The following is a 24,844-nucleotide window of genomic DNA, read 5'->3' as shown; positions in this document are numbered from 1 at the left end:
TCTATCTTATCTCTCTATATCTCCTCTCTCTCTCTCTCTCTCTCTATCTCTCTTCTCTCTCTCTCTCTATCTCTCTCTCTCTCTCTCTCTATCTCTCTCTCTCTCTCTCTCTCTATCTCTCCTCTCCTCTCTCATCTCTCTCTCTCTCTCTCTTCTCTCTCTCTCTCTCTCTCTCTCTCTCTCTCTCTCTCTCTCTCTCCTCTTCTTCTCCTCTTTCCTCTCTCCCCCCTCTCTCTCTCTCTCTCTATCTCCTTCTCTCTCTCCCTCTTTCTCTTCCTCTCTGTCCCTCTCCCTCTCTGTCTTTCCGTCTCTCTGTCTCTCTGTCTGTCTATCTTTCGGTCTCTCCGTGTTGGCTGTGACTCTCATTGTTGCCTGTGGGCCTTGCTGATGCTGCGTGCTGTCCGGTGAGTGTCGGCTCGTCACTGTCCAGCCGCATCAGCTGTCTGTGCTGCCGAAGCCCGCGCGCTGGCCGATTGCAGAGAGCGATACATCGCTGGCTGCTGTGTGGGCCTGTCCGTGGGCTGTCCGGACGTGGCGTGGTCACGACCCTGCCTGAGAATGCCGCCGCCGTCCGCCGCCGGCGCCGCCGCGGCTGGTGCCGCCGGCCCTTCGTGTCACCAGAACGCTCCCGTGACGCGCCGGTTCTCTCCCGTAGCTCACTTGCGCTACAATGAGCACGGGGCTCGGATAAGGCGCAAAATGCCGGAGTTGCAGCGCGTGCAGTCGTGCAGGCCTCGTACGTCGGGTGGGCTTACTGTCCGCAGTAGCCCTCAGCTTTACCTCACATGGCTGACGTTTCCGGTTGCATTTCTGCCGACGTTTGCGTACTCACCTGCCTCAAAAACGCATGTTATTTTCACTCGTTCGTTTCCTGTTCCTTCTCTTTTCTGCCTGTTTACCTCTTCCGTTCGATTTTTCTTTCTTTGTGTCCTTTTTGTTCTGGTGCTGGACACTGTTTTGTTGTTTTTTTCACTTTTGTCTTATCCACATTTGTAATGCTCTTCAGCCGATACTTTGTCTCGTTTTGTTATTTCTTGGATGGCATGTCCTCGTCTATGGTTCCTGAATGCCCTCCCCCCCCCCCTGATCTTTCCCGTTTGCCTTCCATCCTAGTTCCGTTTACCTGTCTTACTTGTGTTTTCTCGTTTTGTATTTCCCTCGTTCTATTCCATCCTTTACATGCATTGTTGGCTGACTCCCAGCTATGCCTTGGCAACATTTATCTTTGCGCATGTATGTGAATGTTTGGATTGCACGTCGTGTGTTGATCACCTTCCACCAATCGCACTTCATTCATGCACTATCTGACCTCCTTTAGTTCCTCCCACTTCGTTACTTTAGTTACATGCGCAAATCTGGGCGCCTCAAGCGACTCAATACCTACAATTTTGGGGCGACATAACCAAAGGCAGGTCCCGTTTTGTCACTTTGCCTACCACTAGTTAGGTTGTTAATGTGAGGCATAACATTCGGAGCTGAAATTAATATCTTTGGTCAAACGATTATTAATGATAAGTGATATGACGATGATTTATTTCGTCACAAAAAACACACAAAGCTGGTTTCAAAGTGAGTGTGACAATCATGGGTTCTGATGTGTCGAGACACGGCAATTTTGGAGCGATGGGGCGGCCCCGACGTTTTCCTCAAATCTTCTCAAGACATCCTAACACTCAACGTAGAACATACGGCTCAAGACGCTTTTGATAAACAGGAATACCATCGTGGGCATTGATAAACAGCGTAAAACCGTCCTGAATGTGACAAGGTCACACTGCGTCAAGGTCAAACATGTTCGAGTTGTGATGTATATTTAACGAAGGCTCCCGATAACCCAAACAAAACGATTCTTTCAGATCGAATATGACACTAATAGTTTCTAATCTATTGGGAAGCGAAAATGTTGAGTCAGTGAGGTGGCTCCCACGACTTACTTTAAATTTTGTCACGACACCCTAAGGACAAAAACAGACAATCTGGCTATAGAAACCCTGGTTGGAATTAATAAACAGGGTAAAAACCGGTCCACAAAGAGGGCTGCCAAGGTCAAAGGTGACCAGAATAGACAAGACAAGACAAGGTGACCTGACAGGTTTAAAGTCAAACAGGTTAAGTCGGGTCACGTCAGGACGGTTTTTTTACCCGGTTTATCAATGTCCGCAATGCCGATGCTTCTTTAGCAATAGTTTTGGTGTCATATGTCTTATGTTAGGTGTTGGGGTGTTTTGCGGAGATCTGAGACAACCGTGGGGGCCGCCAATAGCCCCAACATTTCCGTTTCTTTAAAGGTCACATCTAAGGCCACATTCAGTTTGAAATCGGTATTGTATTTGGGTTTGGAGGACTCCCATTTGATGTACCTTTGCAGGTGTTGACTGCGTATATAAGTATAAGATTATGATGTGTGCACAAAATTTCTACGTTTTGATGTGTAATATGACATGTTTACTAAACACATCATTATTTTAGACGCCAGCATCACTTGCTCTATCACTGCACGAAATTCCATCGTAATTAAAGGGGCCCTCGATCCTTACCGAATCTTAGCTTACTCCCCGCCAAACACCTGTTACCTTCCGGTACGGTTTCTTAACAGCTTGTTGAGTTGGCTTGGACCGGAGAGAAACGTGGCAAATGAGCACGGTGGTCTGTATGGTGGCACACGATGTTTGTTTTTAGTCGTATGGCTTAAAGGGTCGGTTCAAACGACTTTTGTCCCGGTAGCGGCTCACTATCATACGAAGACAACACTTGGCGACTTCTGCAGAAAAGAGAGGATAAAGGTATGCAGTTTTAAATTGAAGGTCCTCAGCGAAAGTTCCAATAGACTACGGCCCAGGCTAGCTTTCAAGTTATATGTTTCATTGAAGGAAGACAGTCAAAAGTGAGGCCAGTGAGACGAAGCGGGCGATGTCACTCCTCCCCCTCGCTTTTGGTGGTTTCAACTGTAGCCTCGCTCACACAAGTCATACACGGAGTGATAATCGCAGAGGCTTACTGGTACATATTACTTTCCCCCCCCCCTTCTTGTCAAGAGATTTACGCTTCTCACTGGCTACTGAGCGATTTCGCGGAAATCTGGTCCAAGTTCGGGTATTCCTGGCGTAAGCCTTGCACTTCTTAAAACGGTCTGAATAAATTGAGCGAAGTACGTAAACTGTACAATATTGGTGTCAGGAGCTGCCCCAGACATTCTTGATTTACGTCCCTACACAATATTATTATAATAAATGGCGTTTTTGCTAACCCCCTAGTTATATATAAACCTTGAACAACAAAGCGTGGCTACCCAGACTCATCGCCACCTCTTCTATAGCAGCAAGCGCCTGGAGCTCGTCACTTCCGCGTATGGCTCGCTGAAGCAGTGCTACAGTTGCGACACCAAATAGCGCCATATCCCGCCGCGCCACTCAGAGATCTGTGAACTAGGCTTTTCTCGCTCAGCGAGGCCCACCTGGCTCCGGTGTCGCACCGGCATGACGTCACTACCACGCTGCAAACCACACAATGCTCACATAAGCACTGGGAGGTTTTGTTTTGCATTGCCTCCGTACGTTTCCAGATCAAAAAGACTTGTCTTTCGCTCAGCTTTGAGTCGTCATGGTCCGTAAAAAACGTAGATAATAAAATTAATAACTACGGGAAGCTTTGGTTGTTTCAAGGATGTCAAGTGAAAACAACTGTGCGCATCGCTATACGTACTTGCTGTGCCTGCCCACCGTACCTCCTGAATTAATGAAGTCGTCCGCCGGGATTGTCCATCTTGTGGAATCTTCTTTTCAACGTCATCATTGGCGGTTTTTCCACTGCCGCTCCAGTGTGTATAGGTGCATCTTTCTCGTTCCTCTACCTACCGAAGCAAACCGCTTCTTCAACGTTTATTGGGCCACAAAACGTCAACTTTATCTTGGCATTTGTGAAGACATCAGCTTCTGCGTGGTAGTTAGCAGGCTGAATAATTTACTAGTTCGATTTATGTTTGCATATCCTTTGCTTGATTTTACCGTGACTTGTTCTTAAACTTGTACTATGAGGTCGTAAAGGACGCTTAGTTTAGGCATGTAAACACAAAGTAACTTAGAGGCATGTTCCATATCTGTTTTACGCTCACCACAGAATAGTTACTCAGATGGCAGTTGGGCAGTGAGTTAACGAGTTTAGTTCGGTGTTTTAGCTCCATGTGCTCAGAGTAGCCTCACCGGCTGAGCGATTTTTGAAACGCGTTCCGCTTTGCAAACTGGGAACGCTTTGAAGTCAGAAGTGTTGTCCATGCGCTTCTCGATCGTCCTGCCGTCCGCCCAGTGCCGCCTGCTACCGCGCTGTGGCCGCGCTGTCGCCACGTGCAGCGCGCTGGCCAGGTACCTGCCGTGACGTCGGCGGCTGTACCGCAGACGAGTATGGCGGCCGCCGCGGCCCGGACGAGTACCCGCCGCCGCCGCAGTACGGCGGCTACCGGTATGAGGGTTCGGTATTCAGCGACGACGATGAAGAGGAGCACCCAGCCGGCACCGGTCAGAGCACAGGTGAGTGGCCGCTTGGCTGGCGTCGCGGACGGCTGTGAGGTGTTGTGGGGTTGCCGCGGCTGGCGCACAAGTGAGGGTCGGGTGAAGCGGCCGTGCTTTTGGCTGTCGGAAGACACACGCACATTGTATGTCAGGGTGGCCCGCAACTTGAGTACCTGACATGTAGACTTCGCCGGGCGTTGTGCGGGAGGTATTCTGTTGGTAAAAATTTATGATTTTCTGGAGAGATTCGAGCCTACAGATTCAGTTGTTTTCGATTCGCTTAACCTCGAGAGATTAGTGACTGAAATAGCAGCAACGTATTTCTGAGCGGGGAAGCGTTCTTCTCACGAGATCACGAATTATAGGTCAACCTTCTGAGTGTACCTTTCCCTGCCTCACACGAAACCTGTTGTCGAAAGATTATTTACACAGACGTGTATGATGGATATGTCCGACACACGCATAGCGCTCCTATGATGAGGTTTTGTGGAACACTGGATTGAAAATGATCAGCATGTTGTTGCATCGTGCATTCGTAAACAGCGTATTGTGATGGTTGAAATTTGTGCTTGTTTAACGTGGGACTGGTTTGTCCTTTGGGTGGCTATGCGTGGCGCAAATATGGCCAGATGCGGTAGTGAGTCCACAGTTTTCCCGCAGCAGCTAATCATGCATTTCACAACCGTACGCAGTTTATAGTAATACAGATCTTAGCAGAACAATATTCGTACTTGTCTTGTTTTGCTGCGCTGTGTGCAGCTGGAACCGAACTAGTATGACGGTACTCAGCATTCTACAGAGCAGACGAACGCCATGTTGTCAGGCATGAGCCGCTCCCACACGACCGGGTGCCGCCGGACTGGGCATAGTTAGATGTAGCTGAGGTGTCTGCAAAGGGATATGATGAGCAGCCCTGCGTCAGCCCTGAACACCGTCCTCAGTCAGCACCCGCCCCACTTAGATGCTCCGTACCGCGCCGCCATCTCGCGCGCCTCCCGCCTGACGGCCAGTTCTATCTCACCAACCAGAGCTCTTCTTCTCGGTGCTAGTGCCGCCGCCGCGCCAGCTCACGCTCGAGCGCCAGCTGAACAAGTCGATTGTGATTGGCTGGACGGCGCCGGAGGGCCCGCCCGGCGCCGTCGACTGCTACCACGTGTACGTGGACGGTCTGCTGCGCACCACGGTCAGGGCAACGGAGCGCACGTGCGCCCTCGTCGAGGGCGTCGACTCGACGCGGGTGAGTTGTCCAGCTGGCGTACTCAGTAATGTCGGGGGAGCTGGGCTTCGGTGTTTACTTTTGATTGATCGTATGGTCATACTTCCTCCGAAATGTAGATAAATATCACAGTCGGATGTTGTTATACAACAGATCCTGGTGCGGCTTGTGCCGGGCTGTCATGACGTCGTACTCGGGTTAATCGTCGTCGTCGTACCATTACCGCTCACTGCTGGCCGCCAGCTGTGCGAGAACACCGTGCGGCGGCTGCACACTTCTGCGCTGTATGCGCTTTGCGGTGATGGGCACAGGGTGGTGTGGTTAGCAGAGCAGTGTCATCTACCGAAACGGTCCAGAAGCTTACTTCATTTATCATATCTATATCGTATTTGGCAGGATGGTGATTTGACTCACGCGTTATTTACCACGTTTGAATTCAACGAGCCCTGACATCAGACAAGCCTTGACATCAGGCGAGTCTTGATATCAAAAGAGCCTTGACATCAAACGAGCTTTGACGTCAGACGAGCAGTGACATCAGACGAGCCTTGACATCATACGAGCCTTGACATCCGACCGTAGGCTGTTGATAAGTTGCACAATGGCCCCGTCCCTGTATGGCATTGCAACCCAGGGAGGACTGTGTGTCATCACATTACGTTGTGCGCCATTGTGCTATGACCGCTCGTGTCCCTGGCGGTCTCGACCCGGCTGTGACCTGAGTCATCGCTGACGGCCCTGTCTCCGGGGCTCCTCCGTGACTCTGCCCCCGTCGTCACCGTCAGCCACACCGGATCAGCGTGCGCTCCGTGACGCCTAACCGGCGCACTTCCCGTGACGCCGCCTGCACCATGCTGATCGGCAAGGACGTGCCACTGGCGCCGACCACCGTGCGCGCCACACACGTCACGTCCACGTCCGCCGTCATCTCGTGGATGCCGAGCAATAGCAACCACCAGCACACGGTGTGCGTCAACAGCGTGGAAGTGCGCACCGTCAAGCCAGGCGTGTACCGGCACACCATCACAGGTCAGTGGCACCACATCGTCACAGAGGAGCAGGTCACTGCTGGTCAGTGGCACCGCACCGTCACAGGGGAGCAGAACGCTGCTGGTCAGTGGTATTGCATCATCACGGGTCAGTGATATTGCACTATGGCAGATCTCTTGCACCGTACCATCACAGATCACTGGCAACATTACCATCACCGGTAAGTGCCACTGCACCAATGCGATAAGTGACCTGACCTTGAGGTTGACCTTGTGACCTCCCACTTGACCATGTCGCAGTCACGTTTGTACCTAACTCACGCCGTGTCTTCGTTTTCAGGCATATCTCCCAACACCACCTATCGGGCGAGCGTGAAGGTGAAGAACATCACCGCGCCGCAATTCTCCGGTCGAAATTCGAAGCACCAGGAGCGCCTGGCCACCCACATCGAGTTCAGAACTCTTCCCAAAGGTCAGCTGCCGCCAGCGGCACTCGATGGCCGTTTGAATTACGTCGTATGGGCCAAAATGGAAGGCGTGCCAGGCTTCCGTGCGGGGCTTGGATGCAAATTGCGATGGTATTGAGGCCGTTTCTAATTTGGGAGCGCCTGCAGAGGTCGTAAAATGCGCTCTCGAGAAGTTGTGTGGCTCGTGGGTTTCCTTGCGGGGTCCATCAGGCCCTGTTCATCATTTAAGACTCACATGATAGTTATAGGTCTTACCGTCGCCCTGATGCCGTCCCCATCGCGGTCCTGGTGTGGGTGGAAGTCCATGCGACCCTCCACGTTAAGGTTTTCTGAGCATATCTCTCCATTTGTGCCCACATTTTCAGTATCATCTGGGGCATTTACTACGCATGTTTTGACATCAAAAATATGCCTCCAGCACTTCTGGTTCTTGGGAGCGACTATTTTTTGTAAGAACGCTGCCAGTGATCTACGGCCGGCGCGGGCAGCGGGCGACAACCGGCAAATTAGCTGGTTGCACGTGCCGGGCCAGCACTTTTACTTTAACGAAGCCCCACATTGTCTATTTGTGTTTAAAAAACACAAAACCACTTATTAATGTGCCCAGAATTGAACAAGAATGTGTGTGTGTGTGTGTGTGTGTGTGTGTGTGTGTGTGTGTGTGTGTGTGTGTGTGTGTGTGTGTGTGTGTGTGTGTGTGTGTGTGTGTGTGTGTGTGCGTGCGTGCGTGCGTGCGTGCGTGCGTGCGTGCGTGCGTGCGTGCGTGCGTGCGTGCGTGCGTGCGTGCGTGCGTGCGTGCGTGCGTGCGTGCGTGCGTGCGTGCGTGCGTGCGTGCGTGCGTGTGTGTGTGTGTGTGTGTGTGTGTGTGTGTGTGTGTGTGTGTGTGTGTGTGTGTGTGTGTGTGTGTGTGTGTGTGTGTGTGTGTGTGTGTGTGTGTGTGTGTGTGTGATGTTTCTACGTGATATGGGCTGATGAATAACGGCATGTAAAGCTGAAAAAGTCTGATTTTCAGGAAATTTTGCTTTTGATTGAACCTTTCATCTGCCGTAATAGGATAGATTTTGTACCTAGCAACACAAAACGGATTGTGATCGCGAGATCCCACTGAGCCGAATTCACTTTTTCCGTGAGGCTTTATCTTTCTTAGTTTGAAAACGCCAGTGGAGGTCACATCCCCCTCCCGCAACCCCCATATCAGTCCGCGTGATGGAAAACGGCGAATCAGGGTGAGGATTTAAGGGGCGCCCTTAGTTTCGACCGGATGAAGTCCGGTCGAAACTAAGGGCGCCCCTATATTTTTTTCCACGAATTATTTACGTAAGATTTGAATGAATGTGCTATCCCTTTAGACAGACTGTGTCCAGAGTTCTGTTGTTTGTCAGGGCTTTCGGGCACGCCGACTGCAGTGGTCATTTGGCGCCCACGTGTCTAGAGTGCATCACTCATGTCATACGTCCCTCTTTCCTTGCTGCAAAGGCTGGAAAGGTAAGCCCAAACGTGGCTAGGCGTTCCTGAGCCAGTGTCGGCGTATGGCGGGCACGCTTGTCGTGTCGGCGTATGGCGGGCATGCTTGTGGGCTATGTATGGACTGCTCGGTTAATCAAAGTGCTAGGTTACGGTTCAAATTATTCGGGACGCAATTCTCAGCATAAGTCTGAAACGATGTGTACAGTTTTGCTAAGCCAATTCAGCACAGCGTACGGTGCATATCAGTCTATTGCTTTCCAATGCAGTGTATTTGGGTTTTGACCCCAACAGCCTGTCATATTTTCATTACAAAACATTCCTCTCCCTATCGATGGAAACAAATTTCTGTTACTGTTTGGCAGCGACTACCAGCGTTGTATTTACATAAGTTCAAGCGAGACCAAACCAACCACAAAAGCCTGTCGCCGAAGCGAGCCGAACCCCTGCCGAAATTCCGTGGTCGATCAGTGGGAGACTGCAGGCTGACGCCGATCTATTCCGGTCGCGGCGTGGCCATTTCACGGTATCCCCGGCCGCCCGCGGCCGCCGATCGAAGCCAGGCCCGTCCGGCTGATGATGAGCCGTCGCCCGCGCCACACGGCCTGGCTCTATTTGTGGCGCGCTGGGGGCGCCTGGGCCGCCCGATGGCTGCCGCAGGGTCGGCACCGGCTCTCCAGTGGAGGGGGGGGGGCTACGGTCCGGCGCTGGTGGGCTCACCGATTCGTCGGGGCGATCTCGGCCGTTCTCTGGTGCCTTGTCGGGACGGGCTCTGATGTGCAGCCCAGCACACGACAGCAGGCGGGCAACGAGGCGGTCCGACGGACCCGTATGCATGTGCATGTGCGTGTGCGTGTGTGTTTGCGTGCGTACATGTGTGCGTGCGTGCATGTGTGTGTGTGTGTGTGTGTGTGTGTGTCTGTGTGTGTGTGTGTGTGTGTGTGTGTGCGTGCGTGCGTGCGTGCGTGCGTGCGTGCGTGCGTGCGTGTGTGTGTGTGTGTGTGTGTGTGTGTGTGTGTGTGTGTGTGTGTGTGTGTGTGTGTGTGTGTGTGTGTGTGTGTGTGTGTGTGTGTGTGTGTGTGTGTGTGTGTGTGTGTGTGTGTGTGTGTGTGTGTGTGTGTGTGTGTGTGTGTGTGTCTGCGCTGGTGGGTGACTGTGTGTTGGTGCGGGGCTGTGACGGTGTATGTGTGCGCTGGTGGGCGGGTGTGTGCGGGTGTGGCGCTGTGACGGCGTGTGTGTGTGTGTGTGTCTGTGCCGGTGGGTGTGTGTGTGTGGATGTGGGGCTGTGATGGCGTGTGTGGCCGCGTCGCCAGGCGTGCCCGACCCGCCGGTGGACGTGCAGTGCGAGCTGGGGCCGCAGGAGGGCAGCTTACTCGTCACCTGGCTCCCGGTCACCATCAACTCCACCTCCGGCACCAGCAACGGCGCGCCCGTCACCGGATACGCCGTCTACGCCGACGGCAAGAAGGTCACCGAGCTCGGCTCGCCCACTGGTGGGTCTGCGACCTGAGGTCACGGGGCGGGCTGGCGCTCAGGCTGGTGTGGTTGGCGCGACCTAGCCTGCGTCGCCAAGCGGGGCTTCCCCCCCCCCTCCCCCCCCACACAGTTGGTTCCTGTGTTATAATGGCTGACCTGAGATCACTGACCGAGATCACTCACATAGTGTCGTCCATGTGGCAGCGAGCGAACTTTGACCATGGGATCAGAGCCTGTCTCAATGGTGTGGCCGAAGCCGTGGTGGTGACAGTGGCGTCATGGATCGTCGCCAAGCAGGCCTTGCTTAAATTGGCTAATATGCCTGGCTGGATCCTGGGCAGGGACCGATTGTATAGCTAAGGCAGTAGCTAGGTAGACCGATAGCTAAGGCAGTCTGATGGAAGCGTGGGGAGTCTTCCGAGCTTCACGACGGCCAGCTGGATTTGTTCTGACTGCATTGGGCACTTAAAGGCGAGCTGACTCTGAGGCCCTGGTAATCCATGACCTGTTAAAGCAACACGGAAAAAACATTCAATGATAGTTCGAGTACTGCTCGCAAACTGCGTCGCAAAAGAAAGTAATATAAGCAGTATGCACTTACACGCATATACATATATATATATATATATATATATATATATATATATATATATATATGCGTGTGTGTGTTCTGTCCGTAAATCTGCCTACTTCGACTGACCGGGGCACTCGCCGTCTTACGAAGCTCTGTTATGAGAGCATGTCGCAGTAATGAGATGTCCCGGCCCCGTGGGACCCCGCTTTAACGGCCCAATGTCGACAGACACGCCGCCCACGTCACCGCCCACACCGCCCGCCGTGCACAAATTAAGAGGGAGGGCACGACTGAATTTAACTGGCACTACCGTCAGGTCAAAGGTCACGTGGATATTAATTTGCTGGTGGGCTGGGCTGAATAGTTTTCCAGAGGCGAGTCCAGCTGGCGGGTAAGAGACGGGCTGATGGAATGTGAACAGCTAGGTCTAGTTTTAGGCCTGCCTACGCTTTGGTTGAGTCTCAAGCAATTGAATAACGACAATAATGACAACAAGATTGATCAGACAACATTAGAACTCACTAGTTCGTCCAAGTCCATTTAGGTGTCGCAAACTTCAAGCAGTTGAGGGAGTTGGCAATGCCGTCCTTCTCACAGGATACCAACCTAGGTCGGTGTTGATCACGGGTTGTAACCTCACGCACTTAAAAAGCTAGCCACCATTTCCCTTCTGCTTGGCTGGACACGTTCCTCGTTCAGTGTCTTCATACGATCGAGGAAACACCGAAACGTCTCTGGACGGACGGCGTCTAGCTCCGTAAAGCTCGCGCCGCTGCAGCTACCGACGCATCGCGGTGTTTCTCCCGGTGAGCACGGCCACTGGTCGGACCACGAGATGGCAGTCTCCGCCCGTCACGTCCCGCTGCCGCTGGCTGGACCACCAGATGGCGGCCGCCGACCGTCGCGTCCCGTGGCCGCTGGCCGGACCATGAGATGGCCGCCGCCACCCGTCACGTGGCCGCTGGCCGGACCATGAGATGGCGGCCTCCGCCCGTCACGTGGCCGCTGACTGGACCATGAGATGGCGGCCTCCGCCCGTCACGTCCCGTGGCCGCTGGCCGGACCATGAGATGGCTGCCGCCACCCGTCACGTGGCCGCTGACTGGACCATGAGATGGCGGCCTCCGCCCGTCACGTCCCCGTGACCGCTGGCCGGACCATGAGATGGCCGCCGCCACCCGTCACGCGGTCGCTGGCTGGACCACGAGATGGCGGCCTCCGCCCGTCACGTCCCGTGACCGCTGGCTGGACCGTGAGATGGCTGCCGCCACCTGTCACGTGGCCACTGACTGGACCATGAGATGGCGGCCTCCGCCCGTCACGTCCCGGGACCGCTGGCTGGACCATGAGATGGCCGCCGCCACCCGTCACGCGGCCGCTGGCGGCGCTCATCAGAGGTCGTCCGCTGAGATGGAGCGACGCTACACCTTCCGTTTTCCTATCGACCGGCCAGAGCGGCAGTAACGATCGGCCGGCGCCGGCTGGGCGGCGGCAGCGGCGCCGGCCCGACAGCGGCAACAGCGCCGACGATCCGCCCCCAGTCGCCGCCCGGGCCGCGACGCAGCGCCGCTAGTGCGGCCCGCTGGGCTCCCGGCCAGGCTGTGCAGGCTCTCGTGGTACGGGCCGGGTTGTGAGGGCCCTGGGTTCCGGATCAAGTCGTGCGGGGCCCTGTGGATCCGGGTCAGGCTGTACTGGGCACTCTGGTCTGGTTCAGTTTGTGTGTAGTCCTGTGGTTCCGGGTCGGGCCGTGTGTGGTCCTGTGGTCTGGGTAAAGCTGCGTGTAGTCCTGTGGCCTGGGTCGGGCTGTGTGTGATCCTGTGGCGCGGATCAGACTATATGTGGTCCTGTGGTCTGGGTCAGGCTGTGTGGGGTTCTGTGATGTGGATCAGGCTGTGCAGGGTCCCGTGGTACCGGCCAGGCTGGGCGTGTTCCTGTAGTTCCGGGTCAGGCTGTGTGTGGCCCTGCGGTCTGGGTCAGGCTGTTTGTGGTCCTGTGATCTGGGTCTGGCTGTGGGGGCTCCCGTGTTCTTGGCCCGCCTTAGCAGGGTGATGCTGCATTGTCAGACCAGACAATTGTTTTGGTCTGATCAGACTCTGTCATTTGCTGTTCTGGTTATTGTAGTAGGACTATCTAGTCTGAGTTTCCGAGTGCACCTCAGATGGCTGCCCAGATTTGGTCGGCTGCAGGTATTGTGGTGTGGGTGCCGTATTTCTGGTGTCGACCTGACCCAGGCTGTGGGTACCGTGCTGCTGGTGTCGACCTGACCCGGGCCGTGGGTGTCGGGCTGCTGGTGTCGCCCTGAACCAGGCCGGGTCGCCCTGCATGTGGTACTAAGGCCATCGAGAACACAGCCCTGCCGTCGGGAGCCGCAGCTCGGCCCATCTTGACCGTCCCTGAGCCCTCGTCGGTAACCGCGCTCGTCACCGCCCCTCTGACCGCCCCCGTGACCGCCCCTTTGATCGTCCTGTGACCGCTGCTCTGATCGCTGCTTTGACCACCCCTCTGACCGCGCCTCTGACCGTCCCTCTGATCGCCCCTCTGACCGCCCCTCTCAACGTTTGTTGCCTCGTTCGCCAGGCGACCACGCGCTGATTGAGCTGAACAACATCTACGGCTTCCACCCGCGCCAGGTGACCGTGCGCACCAAGTCTCGGGACTTGGTGTCGGCCGACTCAGTGCCCTGCCCGATCCCGCAGCGCAGCCAGAGGAAGGTGAGCGTGCACGCCGGGGTGCCGGGGTGCCGGAGTGCGCATGCGCGGCTGGGACGACCCGGCGATGGGCGGAGGCTAGTGGTGTCCTGTCACCCTGGCCTTCTGCCGAACAGGCTGGAGTAGCCGTGATCTAGAGTGGTGGATGTCAGTTATTTCTGTGTTATATATATATATATATATATATATATATATATATGTGTGTATATGTGTATATGTATATATATGTACATATAGACATGTGTGTTTTGTGTATATATATATATATATATATATATATATATGTTTTCTATTTGCTTTGTTTTCGCGAAACTGGTGTACGAGCTCAGAATGGACGGATGCATGCGGAATCAATTTACGATCCCGACTTTCGTCAGTGACTTACACATGCCAACTAAAGCAGACCTCGGAATGCCTCGGAACAGTAGCTTTGATGGCACTGGCAGTACTTGGTCGGAATTTTGAAAATCATTTTTCGGGGATGCAAGCTGCTAAGCCGGGTGAAAATGGCTAAAAGTACGGTCAGTTATGTACTAAGTCTAATTCCTCTGCGGGCTTTCTCCACGTTCTTTCGATTTTTTGGGGTCTGGTTACTTTCTGCACCCGGCACTCTGAACTCCACGCTCGGCACGAGGGGAGGAGAGGGCAGGGCTGCAGCCCCTCCAACAAAACTACACCCCTGTTAGCTTTGCCGTCGCCTGCTGTTGGAATGTGTTCGGCGGCTTCAGATCTTGCTCGAGTGTTGTCCCCGTGAGTGTGTGTTGTGTGGTGTACAGTCTGCGGTGTAGCATTGTGCAGCATCCGGTGTGCTCCTGCTGCCGGCGCGGGCCCAGGGGTGTCCAGTGCCGGGCATGTGGCGCCGGTTCACTGGCGAGCATGTCAGCGGCCGCGGCTGCTCGCTGCATGTCTGTGTCCGCGGTCTAGCAGGGGGACGGCGGCCCGCCGCCGCCGCCGCCGCCGCCGCCGCCGCCCGACCCAGAGCTGTACGACATCCTGGCGCACACGGCCGAGTCGCTGCCGCGGCCGCCTCCCAACTTCAGTAGTCAGGTGGGTGACGGCGTCCGTAGACGTCACGGTCGCCCCCCATCTTCACTAGTCAGGCAGGTGATGGCTTTCGTGACAGTCACGGCGCCCCCGGCCCAACTCACAGCCCGCGGTCGGCCGATCCGCCGCCCCGTCTTCTGAGCATAAGCACCGACCTGACAGCACGGCACCGGCTATATTTTACTGATCTGTCTGTGGTTTAGTTTGTTTGTGTTATCAGATACAAGGTTCTGTGACAAGAAATTTGCATAGACTGTTTGGTTTGCCGATTTTGTTAACCACGTCTTTGCTTTATGCATTTTTTGTTTGTTTTTTTGTTTTTCTGGCGCGTGTATCTGGGTGTGGTTTCACTTGATTTTATTGTGGTTGCTAAGCGCTCATTACATCCTACTAGCAATCAGATACCCGTGCTTTTTAAGTTCACTTCCAGTTTTGCTTTGATTGGTTTCTTACATTGGGATCAGTTTGTCGTTGTACACTTGTTTTATGCTGTTCTTTTTGCATTTAACCTGACTGACTCGCACTCCGCGCCACAGTATACAGACTACGAGACCGACGAGCTTTCGGACATTCCGGAAGAGGCTGAGAACGATCTGTCGGACGCGGTAAGTCCGGCTCCCCCCCTCCCCCATCCCGGCCATGGCACACGACCCCACCCCCACCCCCCACCCCCACCCGTTACCAGTGCCACCCGCTCGGAAGCCTCAGCCAAGGATGTATGCGTGTGTGTGGGCAATGTGGCGCGGCGTGCTTACGTATAAGTGGAGGGCAGGATATATCGAACCACTACATTAAATCCAAAAATATTTCCGAAGTGCTGGTGCACCTGGTGCATGAAGCTATCAATATTACTTCACTGCCCCTTGATACACCGAGGGTCGATTATTTTTAAACGTCCATCCCCATAGCTCAGTTGGTTAGAGCGCCTGCCCTCCGATTCACCCAGCAATGGCACGGTGGGTTCGAGTCGCTTTAAGCGCTTGTTACTTGTCCTCAACAGATATGGCCCGCGGCTAGTGTCAGCGGCCGTGCTTAAGGTCAGGTGACAGCAGAGGGCGAAACGGGCCGAGCATTGCGGCGCCAAATTCTGTTGTTGACCTGGAATTGCGCGATGGGATGGTACGGATCATGACTCATACAACGAGCACTGCTTAGGGTGAGTTCTGATCCCAGAAATTCATCCATTGAAAAGGTTGAGATAGTTTTGTGAAAGTTTTATGTAAGAAAAAACACGAGAACTAACTAAACGGTTGACAATGCCCCCCCCCCCCCTTCCACCGACCTCACCCACCACACCCCACACACGCATACATACTACGTCAAATGGGCGCTTTCCACTTCATATTTTACATATAACACATATGAACATACTTAAGACGTGGGCAGGGACTTCTCAGCGAGGCAACCTTTTCCTGTTCGCTGTATGCTGCGACTGTTGAATGGGTGTAAATATGATACTAATACTTTTCGTTACGAGGTCACTGGCCGTCCTCAAGCATGCCACGATTGGATTGGAGTTTTTGCATGGAGTAGCTTGCATCGCAAGGAAGCTGAGTGTGTTACCATATGCTAACAAAAACGTTCGTCTCGGTTCGTTCGTAATTCGTTGTGATTACGACATGGCAAATCCCGTAATCACGTCTGCCGTTTTTGTTTAGTCAGCGTTTATTTTACAACTACCGCCACCACGGTTTCGGTTGCTAAGGTAAGCATTATGGATATACATGGTACTGTAAATGTCAACTTAACCGTTGCCTGGTAATAAGTGATGACAATCATGTCAGTCAATCGTTGGCAGAAAATCAGTCAGTGACAATCTTGTGGGCACATAGGGTTAGGCATAGGGCATGTTGCATCACTGATACCACATTGTCCATGCACAGTTGATGCAACATGCACCGACCGACATCTTGGAAGAGTATTCACCTGGTGCATTTTTTACAATGTTCTACGTCTGCCGCATTTAAAGATGCGGCGACTGATCTTTGTCGAAGCGCACGCTCAGAAACGTTTTCTTGTACACTTTACAATAGGAGCTGCGCTTCTGAGGTAGTTCTCCCCGTTGAGCTCTCAGTCTCAGCGTGCCTTGTCCGTTTGCCGTCCAGCTGTCTGCGCGCGTCGGTGGGCAGTGACTGCACGCGTCCGCACACCCTCTGTCGGTAGGAGGCGCCGATGGAGCAGCCGCGCTCGAAGGCGCAGCATGAGGCGCAGCACGAGACGCCGGGCTCCGCGCACTCCTCACCGCTCGCCGGCCGGCGCCGCATGCCGCCGACGGTGGCGCCGCCGCGCGGCGCGCAGTACAACCAACAGGTGTTGGAGACCGAGGACAACCTGAGCGACAAAGAGGTCTACCCTAGCGGCTACATGTCCATACCGCAGATCGGTGAGGCTTCGGCGCGATGGCTGTCGGCACGCTCAGAACGACGCTGGTCTTTGTGCGCTCAAAATCGGGATCAGCTAATCCCTGGGGCCAAAACTGCTAGCGACAGCTGCTGAATGGATTCTGCGCTAAAGCCCATCAGCTACTGAGAAAGTGGGTTATGTTGATGGGGGGTTTGGGTAATACACACGCTGATGTAAAGTGCTATTTGCAACTGCAGGATAGATGGGTTACACAGGAACCTCGAACCAGAAAGTGCATCGTTCAAAGGCAGGAAATAAGTTATAGTTGTCATACGTTGTTCAATAAGCACGCCTGCATGGCTATGGGGCCATGCAGCTTGTGTGGGTGCACTTTCTAGCTTTTACCCAGTGGAAATAGGTGTAAGTTACAGCAGTACCGGTGGGCATTTCAGAGATCACCAAGGACTCGGCGAGCGAGGGCCGCTGCTCGGTGGAGTTCAGCGAGGAGGATAGCGACCAGCGGGGCCTGCGGGGCCGGCGGCGACCTCCCGCGGAGCGAGCCCGGCAGCCGCCGCCAGAGCCGGGCAGGGAGCCGCGCCCGTCGCCCCGGCACCGGCCCGACAACTACCGCAACCAGGCCAACTACGCTGCAGGTGGGTTTAAGCAGGTGGACAAGGTCAGCTGGTCAGCTGGGTCACACTGGGTGGACAGGGTCAACTGCTCAGCTGGGTCACACTGGGTGGGCAGGGTCAACTGCTCAGCTGGATCATACTGGGTGGACAGGGTCAACTGCTCAGCTGGGTCACACTGGGTGGGCAGGGTCAACTGCTCAGCTGGGTCATACCGGGTGGACAGGGTCAACTGCTCAGCTGGATCACACTGGGTGGGCAGGGTCTGCTGCTCAGCTGGGTCACACTGTGTGGACAATGTGAGCTGCTCAGCTGGATCACACTGGAGCCTGTCCAGCATAAATCCGGGCAAAGAGTTGTTCAGCGTTCCCGGGCGGGTGCTTGTGACCTTTAAACCCCGACATAGGGCATACACAGACAATCTGTTTTATCAAACCGCAGGACGATTCTTTATTGTCCTCTGTAATATCGCTAGACACAGATGGGGTGCTGGTAGTGTAGTGGTTAACGCGTCTGCTGTAACCACTGCGCGTCTGGGAGACCAGAGGTATGGGGTTCGGTTCCCCGCGGTGCCCTCACTCCCTGCCAGGGTGAGAGGCAGGCGACGCCATATAGTCTCAGCGGCTGAGTGCTTCTTAAAGCCCCAATGACACACACACACACACATGCTAGACACAGATATGAAATATGTCGTATGGCCAAGTCCATGCATTTTTTCAAACTTAAGCTATAATTCCTGCTCTTCACAGACTGCCATCATGAAATCCACTAACTTTCCAGACGTGGCCGAGTGCTTCCTAAACTTCCCGTGTATGGGCTCCAGCTGGTAATTTTGGCCACAAAGGTGATCCTATTTCCAGCCCTGGCTGACATATTTCACTGCCCATTTGGCCGAGTGGTGGAAACTTTCGTCTAGAAATACCCGCTCGGTCATGAGGTGCTTTGACAGCTCACGCGACCGATGTCCCTGCCGTATGTCGGCACGGCAGGGCTATCGGTCCGGGCTTGGTGGCTTGCCGCGTGGTATAAATCCGTGCCCACTGCGTGGCACCACTGTACCCTGATCAGCTTGACTTGCCGCGTGGGATGAACCCCTTGGTCGTGATTGGCTTCACCTGCCACGTAGGATCCACCCCTTGCTCGTGATTGGCTTCACCTGCCGCGTTGGATGTATCCCTTGGCCCTGACTGGCTTCACCTGCCGCGTTGGATCCACCCCTTGGTCCTGATTGGCTTAGACTGACGCATGGGATCCACCCCTTGGCCTTAATAGGCTTGACCTGCCACGTGGGATTCAGCCCTGGGCCCTGATTGGCTTGACCTATTGCATAGGATCTAGTCCTGGGTTCTGATCGGCTTGATCCGCTACGTGGAATCCATCCATTGGTCCTGATCGGCTTTTGGCTGGTCTACCTGAAGACTCACAGAAATTCGTCGGTGGCCACCGACCTTTTTGACCTGCCCGTTCCATGTGCTGATAATTACGGGGCAGTGACAGTCATTGGCAAGATGTGTCCCCTGTTGACGAGGTTCTCACCGGGCTGGGCCGCCAGGTCTGGTCCGCTGGGTCACGTACCAGCAGGGCACCGGTTAGGTCGCTCCTTGGTAGTATGACGTGACCCCTCCGTGCCGGCAGGGTACCGTACCGAGCCCGGGCAGGGCTCGTCGTCGGCAGCGGGGCCGCCCCCGCCGCGCCGCGCCGCCGCCGCCGGCGGAGGACGGGAGGAGCGCATGCGCATCTTCGTAGCCCTGTTTGACTACGACCCGCCCACCATGTCACCAAACCCTGACGCCTGCGATGAGGAGCTACCCTTCAGAGAAGGCCAGCTCATCAAGGTTTGTGCCCGCGGGCCCGCGAGTGGTGTATTTGGCGAGTGATGCACTACGGTACGGCAATGCGATGGAGGCTCTTGAGTCAAGCACTTTGGTCCATTCAACGCGTTACTTTTTTCTATCATTTTGCACACTTAGCAGTGTGTCAGATGCCTTTTATTGGATTTGGCATGCTGTAAGGGCTGCACTTAAGTGCACTATAGGTACGCTGAGTCATAAATGCGGGTTAACTCTGTAGAAGAAGTTAGTATTACTGTAAGCAGGAAATCCTCCAAGGATGCTGGACAAGTGGAAAGAAGAAGACACACCATGTCACATATTGTCAATTCATGAGCTTAAGCCTGCGCCCTTCGAACGCGTGAATGTCTAAAGACAGTGGTCTGCTGCTGTGACAGATATATGGCGACAAGGACGGCGACGGCTTCTACTGGGGCGAGGCGTCGGGCCGCGCCGGTTACGTGCCCTGCAATATGGTGTCCGAGGTGCAGGTGGACGACGAGCGTTTGGCTCAAGAGCTGCTGAAGGAGGAGGACCGGCCGCCAGGTCAGCCATGACGTCACGGGGATGGGGACATCGATGTTGGCAGCGCTGAATGGAGGGAGGGGAGGGGCTGCCGGAGGGACAGGACCGGCGACCTGGCTGGCCGTGACGTTTCTGTGACAAGGGTCACGCGGATTAACGGGATTGGCGGGTGGGGGTGGCTGAAGGGGTATCAAAAGTCAGGTCAGCCTTGACGTCACTGAGATGAGCATCACAGACATGAGCCGGTGGGCGAGGCGTTGTCTGAGGGAGCACCAGTCGCCAGGTCAGCACGTCCGTGACGTCATTGGGATGGATGTTGTAGAGATTGACGGTGTTGGCCGGGGACGAGGTGAGCAGAAGATCGGTGAGACCAAGCTATGCTTGGTGTAAGACCGAACACACATTGTATCGGACACGATAGATGCACTAAAGTGATAATGTGAGTTAACTGTATAGAAGTACAAGTACCACAGTCAGTAGGATATCCTCAAAGAATGCTAGGCAAAACAAACGTAAGATCTACGCTACCGGTACGGAATGCTCGCGGCCGTTAGCCGGCCGTGTGTGGTGCACACGCGCTGGGCCGTGCGGGGCCAGCAGAGGAGCCGGCGCCGACTGACAGCTGTCTCGCCGGTAGCTCGGTCCCGTGCCGGCGGCGGCCAGGGCGGCGGCGGCGGCGGCGGCGGCGGAGCCCGCTCGCGCGGCCAGGAGGACCGCTGGGGCGATATCTACTCCAGCACGCCCGTCCGGAGGATGGTGGCGCTGTACGACTACGACCCGCAGGAGCTGTCGCCCAACGTCGACGCGGAGGTCAGTGGTGGCCGGTGACGCCGCCTCGGGTCAGGGTGCCGACCGCTCAGGTCGACGGTCGCCACCGAACACAGTGCTGTGGCTTTCTGGGCTCTATCGTTCTTTACTCTAATGTTAATGGCTGCATTATAAGGTAAATAATTGGCGGACAGCTTAGCTGAGGTTATCTGATTGTGGCACAATACAAACGCTCCGTATTAGACCTTGCAGCATAGCCGTCACGATTTTATTAATATCCGTTAAAGTAACCATTCATTTTTGTGCTACATTTTCGGTTACATTTTTATTTTTAGAACACATTTCAATTTTACTTTACGCTAAATGTGCTGGCTCTGTTTGGCAAACTACATTTATGAGGCATGCAATACATGCAGCGAATGTTTGATTGCTCGCAACGCTGGTTCAGTAATGACCAGTGATTTTGTTCCCTTGTGGAAGCCAAATGCAACAACTTACGATAACGGGGTGAAGGACCTAAGCCGGGCCGAACATCTGGACCATTCAAAAGACCCCCTTACCCACTGCATGAGCAAGCCTTCGCCTAATGAAGGCCCTTAACTGAACACCCTGAGAACGCCCGACTCCGCACTGAACTTGTTGAACCAATTTGTACACCGATTTCGAACGTGTGGAATGTGTGAGACAAAAGAAGACCCGATGTTCAGGTCGCGTGGTCCGTTAATTAGCTGCAGTTCACCGATCGATGGAACGTTTGGGCACGGGTGATGGCATGCTTGCTTTTCGCCCGCAGGTGGAGCTGTCTTTCAGAACCGGTGATATTATCCACATATACGGCGACATGGACGACGACGGCTTTTACATAGGCGAGGTGAACGGCGTGCGGGGCCTGGTGCCCTCCAACTTCCTCACCGAAACGCCGCAGGTCAGTGACGCCAGCCTCGCCGCTGGACGTTGGGCTTTGGTTACAGACGGAGTTATCGCGACCTGTTGGATTCACGGGAGGGAGCCGTGGTATGTGCCCGTCCCCCGTACAACCGCTGCTGCATGTCAGTGGACTGGAAACAGCTGTGATGTCAGTGTGCCCACGGCATGAAGAAGTTGTACCTTCCGGCAACACCAGCTGATTCGCTGTCTGGTGGCCTGGCCACAGCTGTTGTGTCGGTGCCCTGGACCGCTTCTCTGTGACGTGCGCCGCCTCGTGTCCTCGTGACCTGGCCGGCCCGGGTCTTAATGATGTGACCCGAGTTGCCAATGTGACCTGACCCACCATTTTCCTGAGACCCGTGACCCGTTGTGAGCCCTTGTCAGCCGACCTCCCCACACCGAGCTTTGACCGGTCCTCCTTGTCTCTGGGCGCCGCCAGAACTACGAGCGTCGGCGCGGCCCGGAGCCGGCGGCGGCCGAGCGGCGCGCTCCTCCCGGGCCGGGCGTGCACGGGCCGCCGCTGCCCCCGCGCGACAAGGGTGACTCCAGGGATCGCCGGAAAGGTGAGAGCACCCCCGCCCCAGCGTGGTCCGCTGTGTGGAGGCGGCCGCCGCGCGACCGGTCGCTAGGTGTGACGCTGCTGGCGAGCTTGCGCTCTGTGCCCCCACGGCTCGCCGGCTGCCGGTAGCAGCACTGCTCCCTCATCACCGCGAGAGCCGCCGGCCCACCGGCCGTCGCGGCCGTCACGTGGTTAGCCCCGCCTTCCCTGTGGCATGCCCTGGCGGCGGCGCCGCTCCACCGGCCAATGAAAGCCCTCTGTGATGTCCGTCCATGCACGGCAGTACCGACTCCTCGTGGAGGCAGACTGTGACCAGCAGCCCAGGTTCGCGGCAGTATTTGGGGAGCAGCCCGGTGTGCCGGCCCATCAGTTCCATGAGCACAAGAATTTGTCACTCACGGGCGCCATTCTGAGGATACTGGTGCTCCGAATATGCGTTCTTCTGACCAGGACCCTCTGCCGGCTGCACCTCGATGTCTTGTCTGCAGTCGAGTAGTGTTTTGTTTCCCTGGGTGTTCCCTTGTAATCGTTTGCTTGTTACCGTCACCCTGATCTTTGTCTTCTTCAAATCCAGCCTGATCGTGTCTTTTCATATTCCTATTGTGGTCTTATAGGCGAAAATTTGGTCAGGTCCAGTTTGGAGCTTACTAGCATAACTTTTGTTCTTCATCTGCGTTATTTCCTATATTGTTATCATCCCTGCACCTCCTGATTGACTATCCTTTTTAGCAGCGTCCAGATGTCTGTACGATGCCTTCCTATCTCTCTGCCGATACCTCTTTCGTCTGTCACTGATGCTACTAACGGCGTGTTCTGGCTTCGTCTCTCCCTTTAGATCATCCCATGTCTCACGTAGACTTTAGACCCGAGCCTGATATCAGTCCCCCGGTAAGTCTGGTCAGGTACCGTCTCAGCTTGGCATGGAACGGCTTCCGAACCGGGACCCATTCGTTCGCCCGCTCGCGCCCGACCGCCTGCCTGTCTGTGGCCTGTTCCGTCGCACGTGGCACGTTGCCTTGACGCCGCAGGTCCCCCGCCATAGTAAGTCACCTCTGCTGTCGTGTGCTCTCCGCCTGTCAAACGCGCCGTCTTGTAAAACTTGCGCTGACCTCAGCGCAGTGGCAAGGCTGTCGCTGGCTTTTCCAGCGCGGTCTGCTCTGTGTCGCCACCCCAGCCGGTGCCTAAATGATGCAACCGGTGAATCTCTGTGAACAGCCGACAGCAATCGACCACAGCGCAACGATGCGCGTCATCTGTTTCAACTTTCACGTGGTACTACGAGTTGCAGAGCTTTGATCCATGGCGATACTATACCGCCAACTGATTGGTATTTTTAACTTACGATCACGTTTTACTTTCGTCTAGTACGCGCCCACAGAAAAGACAGATTCCGGTGGTAGGTTGGTCATGCGTGCTACATTCTCCTCCCTAGTGCACAATCGCAAAGGACACTGAGATGGTAGAAGCTTAAGCACACCCGCACACCGACGTACGTGTCCCGTCCGTTGACGACCTCTTGGTGCTCGAGAAGCAGCCGGGTTGGCGCCCGTTCGCTGACGTCATCGCCCCGTCACGGTGTCAGAGCTAGGCGGCTCGCACCGCCGGAGGTGCGCTGGCCCCCGTCGCAGTTTTAAGGGCACGGCAGGGGCTGCCGGGCGGCGCCACCGTCCAGCCGGTGTCGGTCGCTCCGGCCGCGGCTGTAAGCGCCCGCTCGCCACGGCCGTCAGTCACACCCCTCTGTCTCTCTCTTTCTCTCTCGTTTGCCAAGGTTTAGGTGGCCTGTTGGGCTTCATGGTAAGTGGGGGCAGGGCAACGCGGCCTCCCCGGTAGAGTAGAGATCGCCGCGACTAGCAAGGCGACGGTCGCCACCGGCGGCCGGCTGGCTGCGGCTGGCGGTCGGGGGTTGCTGTGACCGGTGGCAGCCGGTGACTGCACCGGTGGAACAACGGTCGCTGCTCACGAGGCGACCGCTTGTCATCGGTGCGGCACTGTAGCCGTTGAACCAATGCTTGAGCACAATCTGGTGCCGGGCAATTTCTGCTGCTGCCGGCTAGCCACCTCCGATGCCAGTGAATGTGGCAGCCGACGATTGCCGGAACTTGTGCCAAGTGATTGCTGAGGCTAGGCCTGGTGATTGCTGGCAGTTCTGCCTGGTGGTCGCCGGGACTAAGCCTAGCGATTGCCGGGACTGACTTCAGGCGATCGCCGGGCTAGTGCTTAGTGATTGCTTGGATTAGTGTCCTGTGATTGCCTGGGCTAGAGCCTGCTGATCGCTGGCAGTACCGCCTGGCGGTCGCCTGGACCAGGCCCAGGGAATGCCGGGACCGACTTCTGGCGATCGCCGGGCTAGCCCCTAGTAATTGCTTGGACTAGTGCCCGATGATTGCTGGGACCAGCGCCTAGTGATTTTTGGGAGTAGTGCCTGGTGATTGCCGGGACTAGTGCCTAGTGATTGCTGGTAATAGCACGTAGCCATACCGGAACTAGTGCCGCGGTTGCTGGAGCTAGCGTCTAGTGACTGCTGGGCCGAGTGGTAACTGCTGATGCTGACATTGGCAGGCAGTGATGGGGAGAGATGTGCCTGTTTCTTGCTAGACCTAGCTGCCATTCTGTATTTGAAAAGGCTGTACCATACAAATTACCGCATGCAACGACATTTATTTTTCATCCTGATACTTTATATTGAAAGCTAACCGAATAAATTTTAAAAAATTGGTGACATGAACATGTTAACGTGAAAATTCCTGACATACCATGTAGCTTCCGTGCACGAAATCTGGAGACTGGAAGACCCGCTGCTGCATGCAAAGCAAAGGCAGAG

The 24,844-nt window shown here is 55.1% G+C and overlaps 1 protein-coding gene across 1 annotated transcript in view; it reads left to right on the top strand.

The window, feature by feature from the left end:
* Positions 1–24,844, top strand: part of LOC119111716 (peripheral-type benzodiazepine receptor-associated protein 1) — a 76,558-nt gene that overhangs the window by 50,014 nt on the left and 1,700 nt on the right. The window contains exons 18-35 of the mRNA XM_037235522.1: positions 656–736; positions 4,392–4,523; positions 5,534–5,742; positions 6,507–6,750; positions 7,051–7,182; positions 9,955–10,134; positions 13,269–13,402; positions 13,888–14,084; positions 14,730–15,048; positions 16,607–16,826; positions 17,239–17,439; positions 19,051–19,250; positions 19,643–19,790; positions 20,407–20,579; positions 21,331–21,462; positions 21,904–21,935; positions 21,975–22,027; positions 23,792–23,817. Coding sequence (XP_037091417.1) covers positions 656–736; positions 4,392–4,523; positions 5,534–5,742; positions 6,507–6,750; positions 7,051–7,182; positions 9,955–10,134; positions 13,269–13,402; positions 13,888–14,084; positions 14,730–15,048; positions 16,607–16,826; positions 17,239–17,439; positions 19,051–19,250; positions 19,643–19,790; positions 20,407–20,579; positions 21,331–21,462; positions 21,904–21,935; positions 21,975–22,027; positions 23,792–23,817 — 2,813 coding nt within the window. The remainder of the gene's footprint in view (positions 1–655; positions 737–4,391; positions 4,524–5,533; positions 5,743–6,506; positions 6,751–7,050; positions 7,183–9,954; positions 10,135–13,268; positions 13,403–13,887; positions 14,085–14,729; positions 15,049–16,606; positions 16,827–17,238; positions 17,440–19,050; positions 19,251–19,642; positions 19,791–20,406; positions 20,580–21,330; positions 21,463–21,903; positions 21,936–21,974; positions 22,028–23,791; positions 23,818–24,844) is intronic.

The sequence above is a fragment of the Pollicipes pollicipes genome, unplaced genomic scaffold (genome assembly GCF_011947565.3).
Source record: "Pollicipes pollicipes isolate AB1234 unplaced genomic scaffold, Ppol_2.1 Scaffold_7261;HRSCAF=8764_pilon_pilon_pilon, whole genome shotgun sequence".
In the NCBI taxonomy this organism is placed as follows: Eukaryota; Metazoa; Arthropoda; class Thecostraca; order Pollicipedomorpha; family Pollicipedidae; genus Pollicipes; species Pollicipes pollicipes.
The sequence above is the reverse complement of the archived record's forward strand: the minus strand, read 5'-3'. Positions and strand labels throughout refer to the sequence as shown.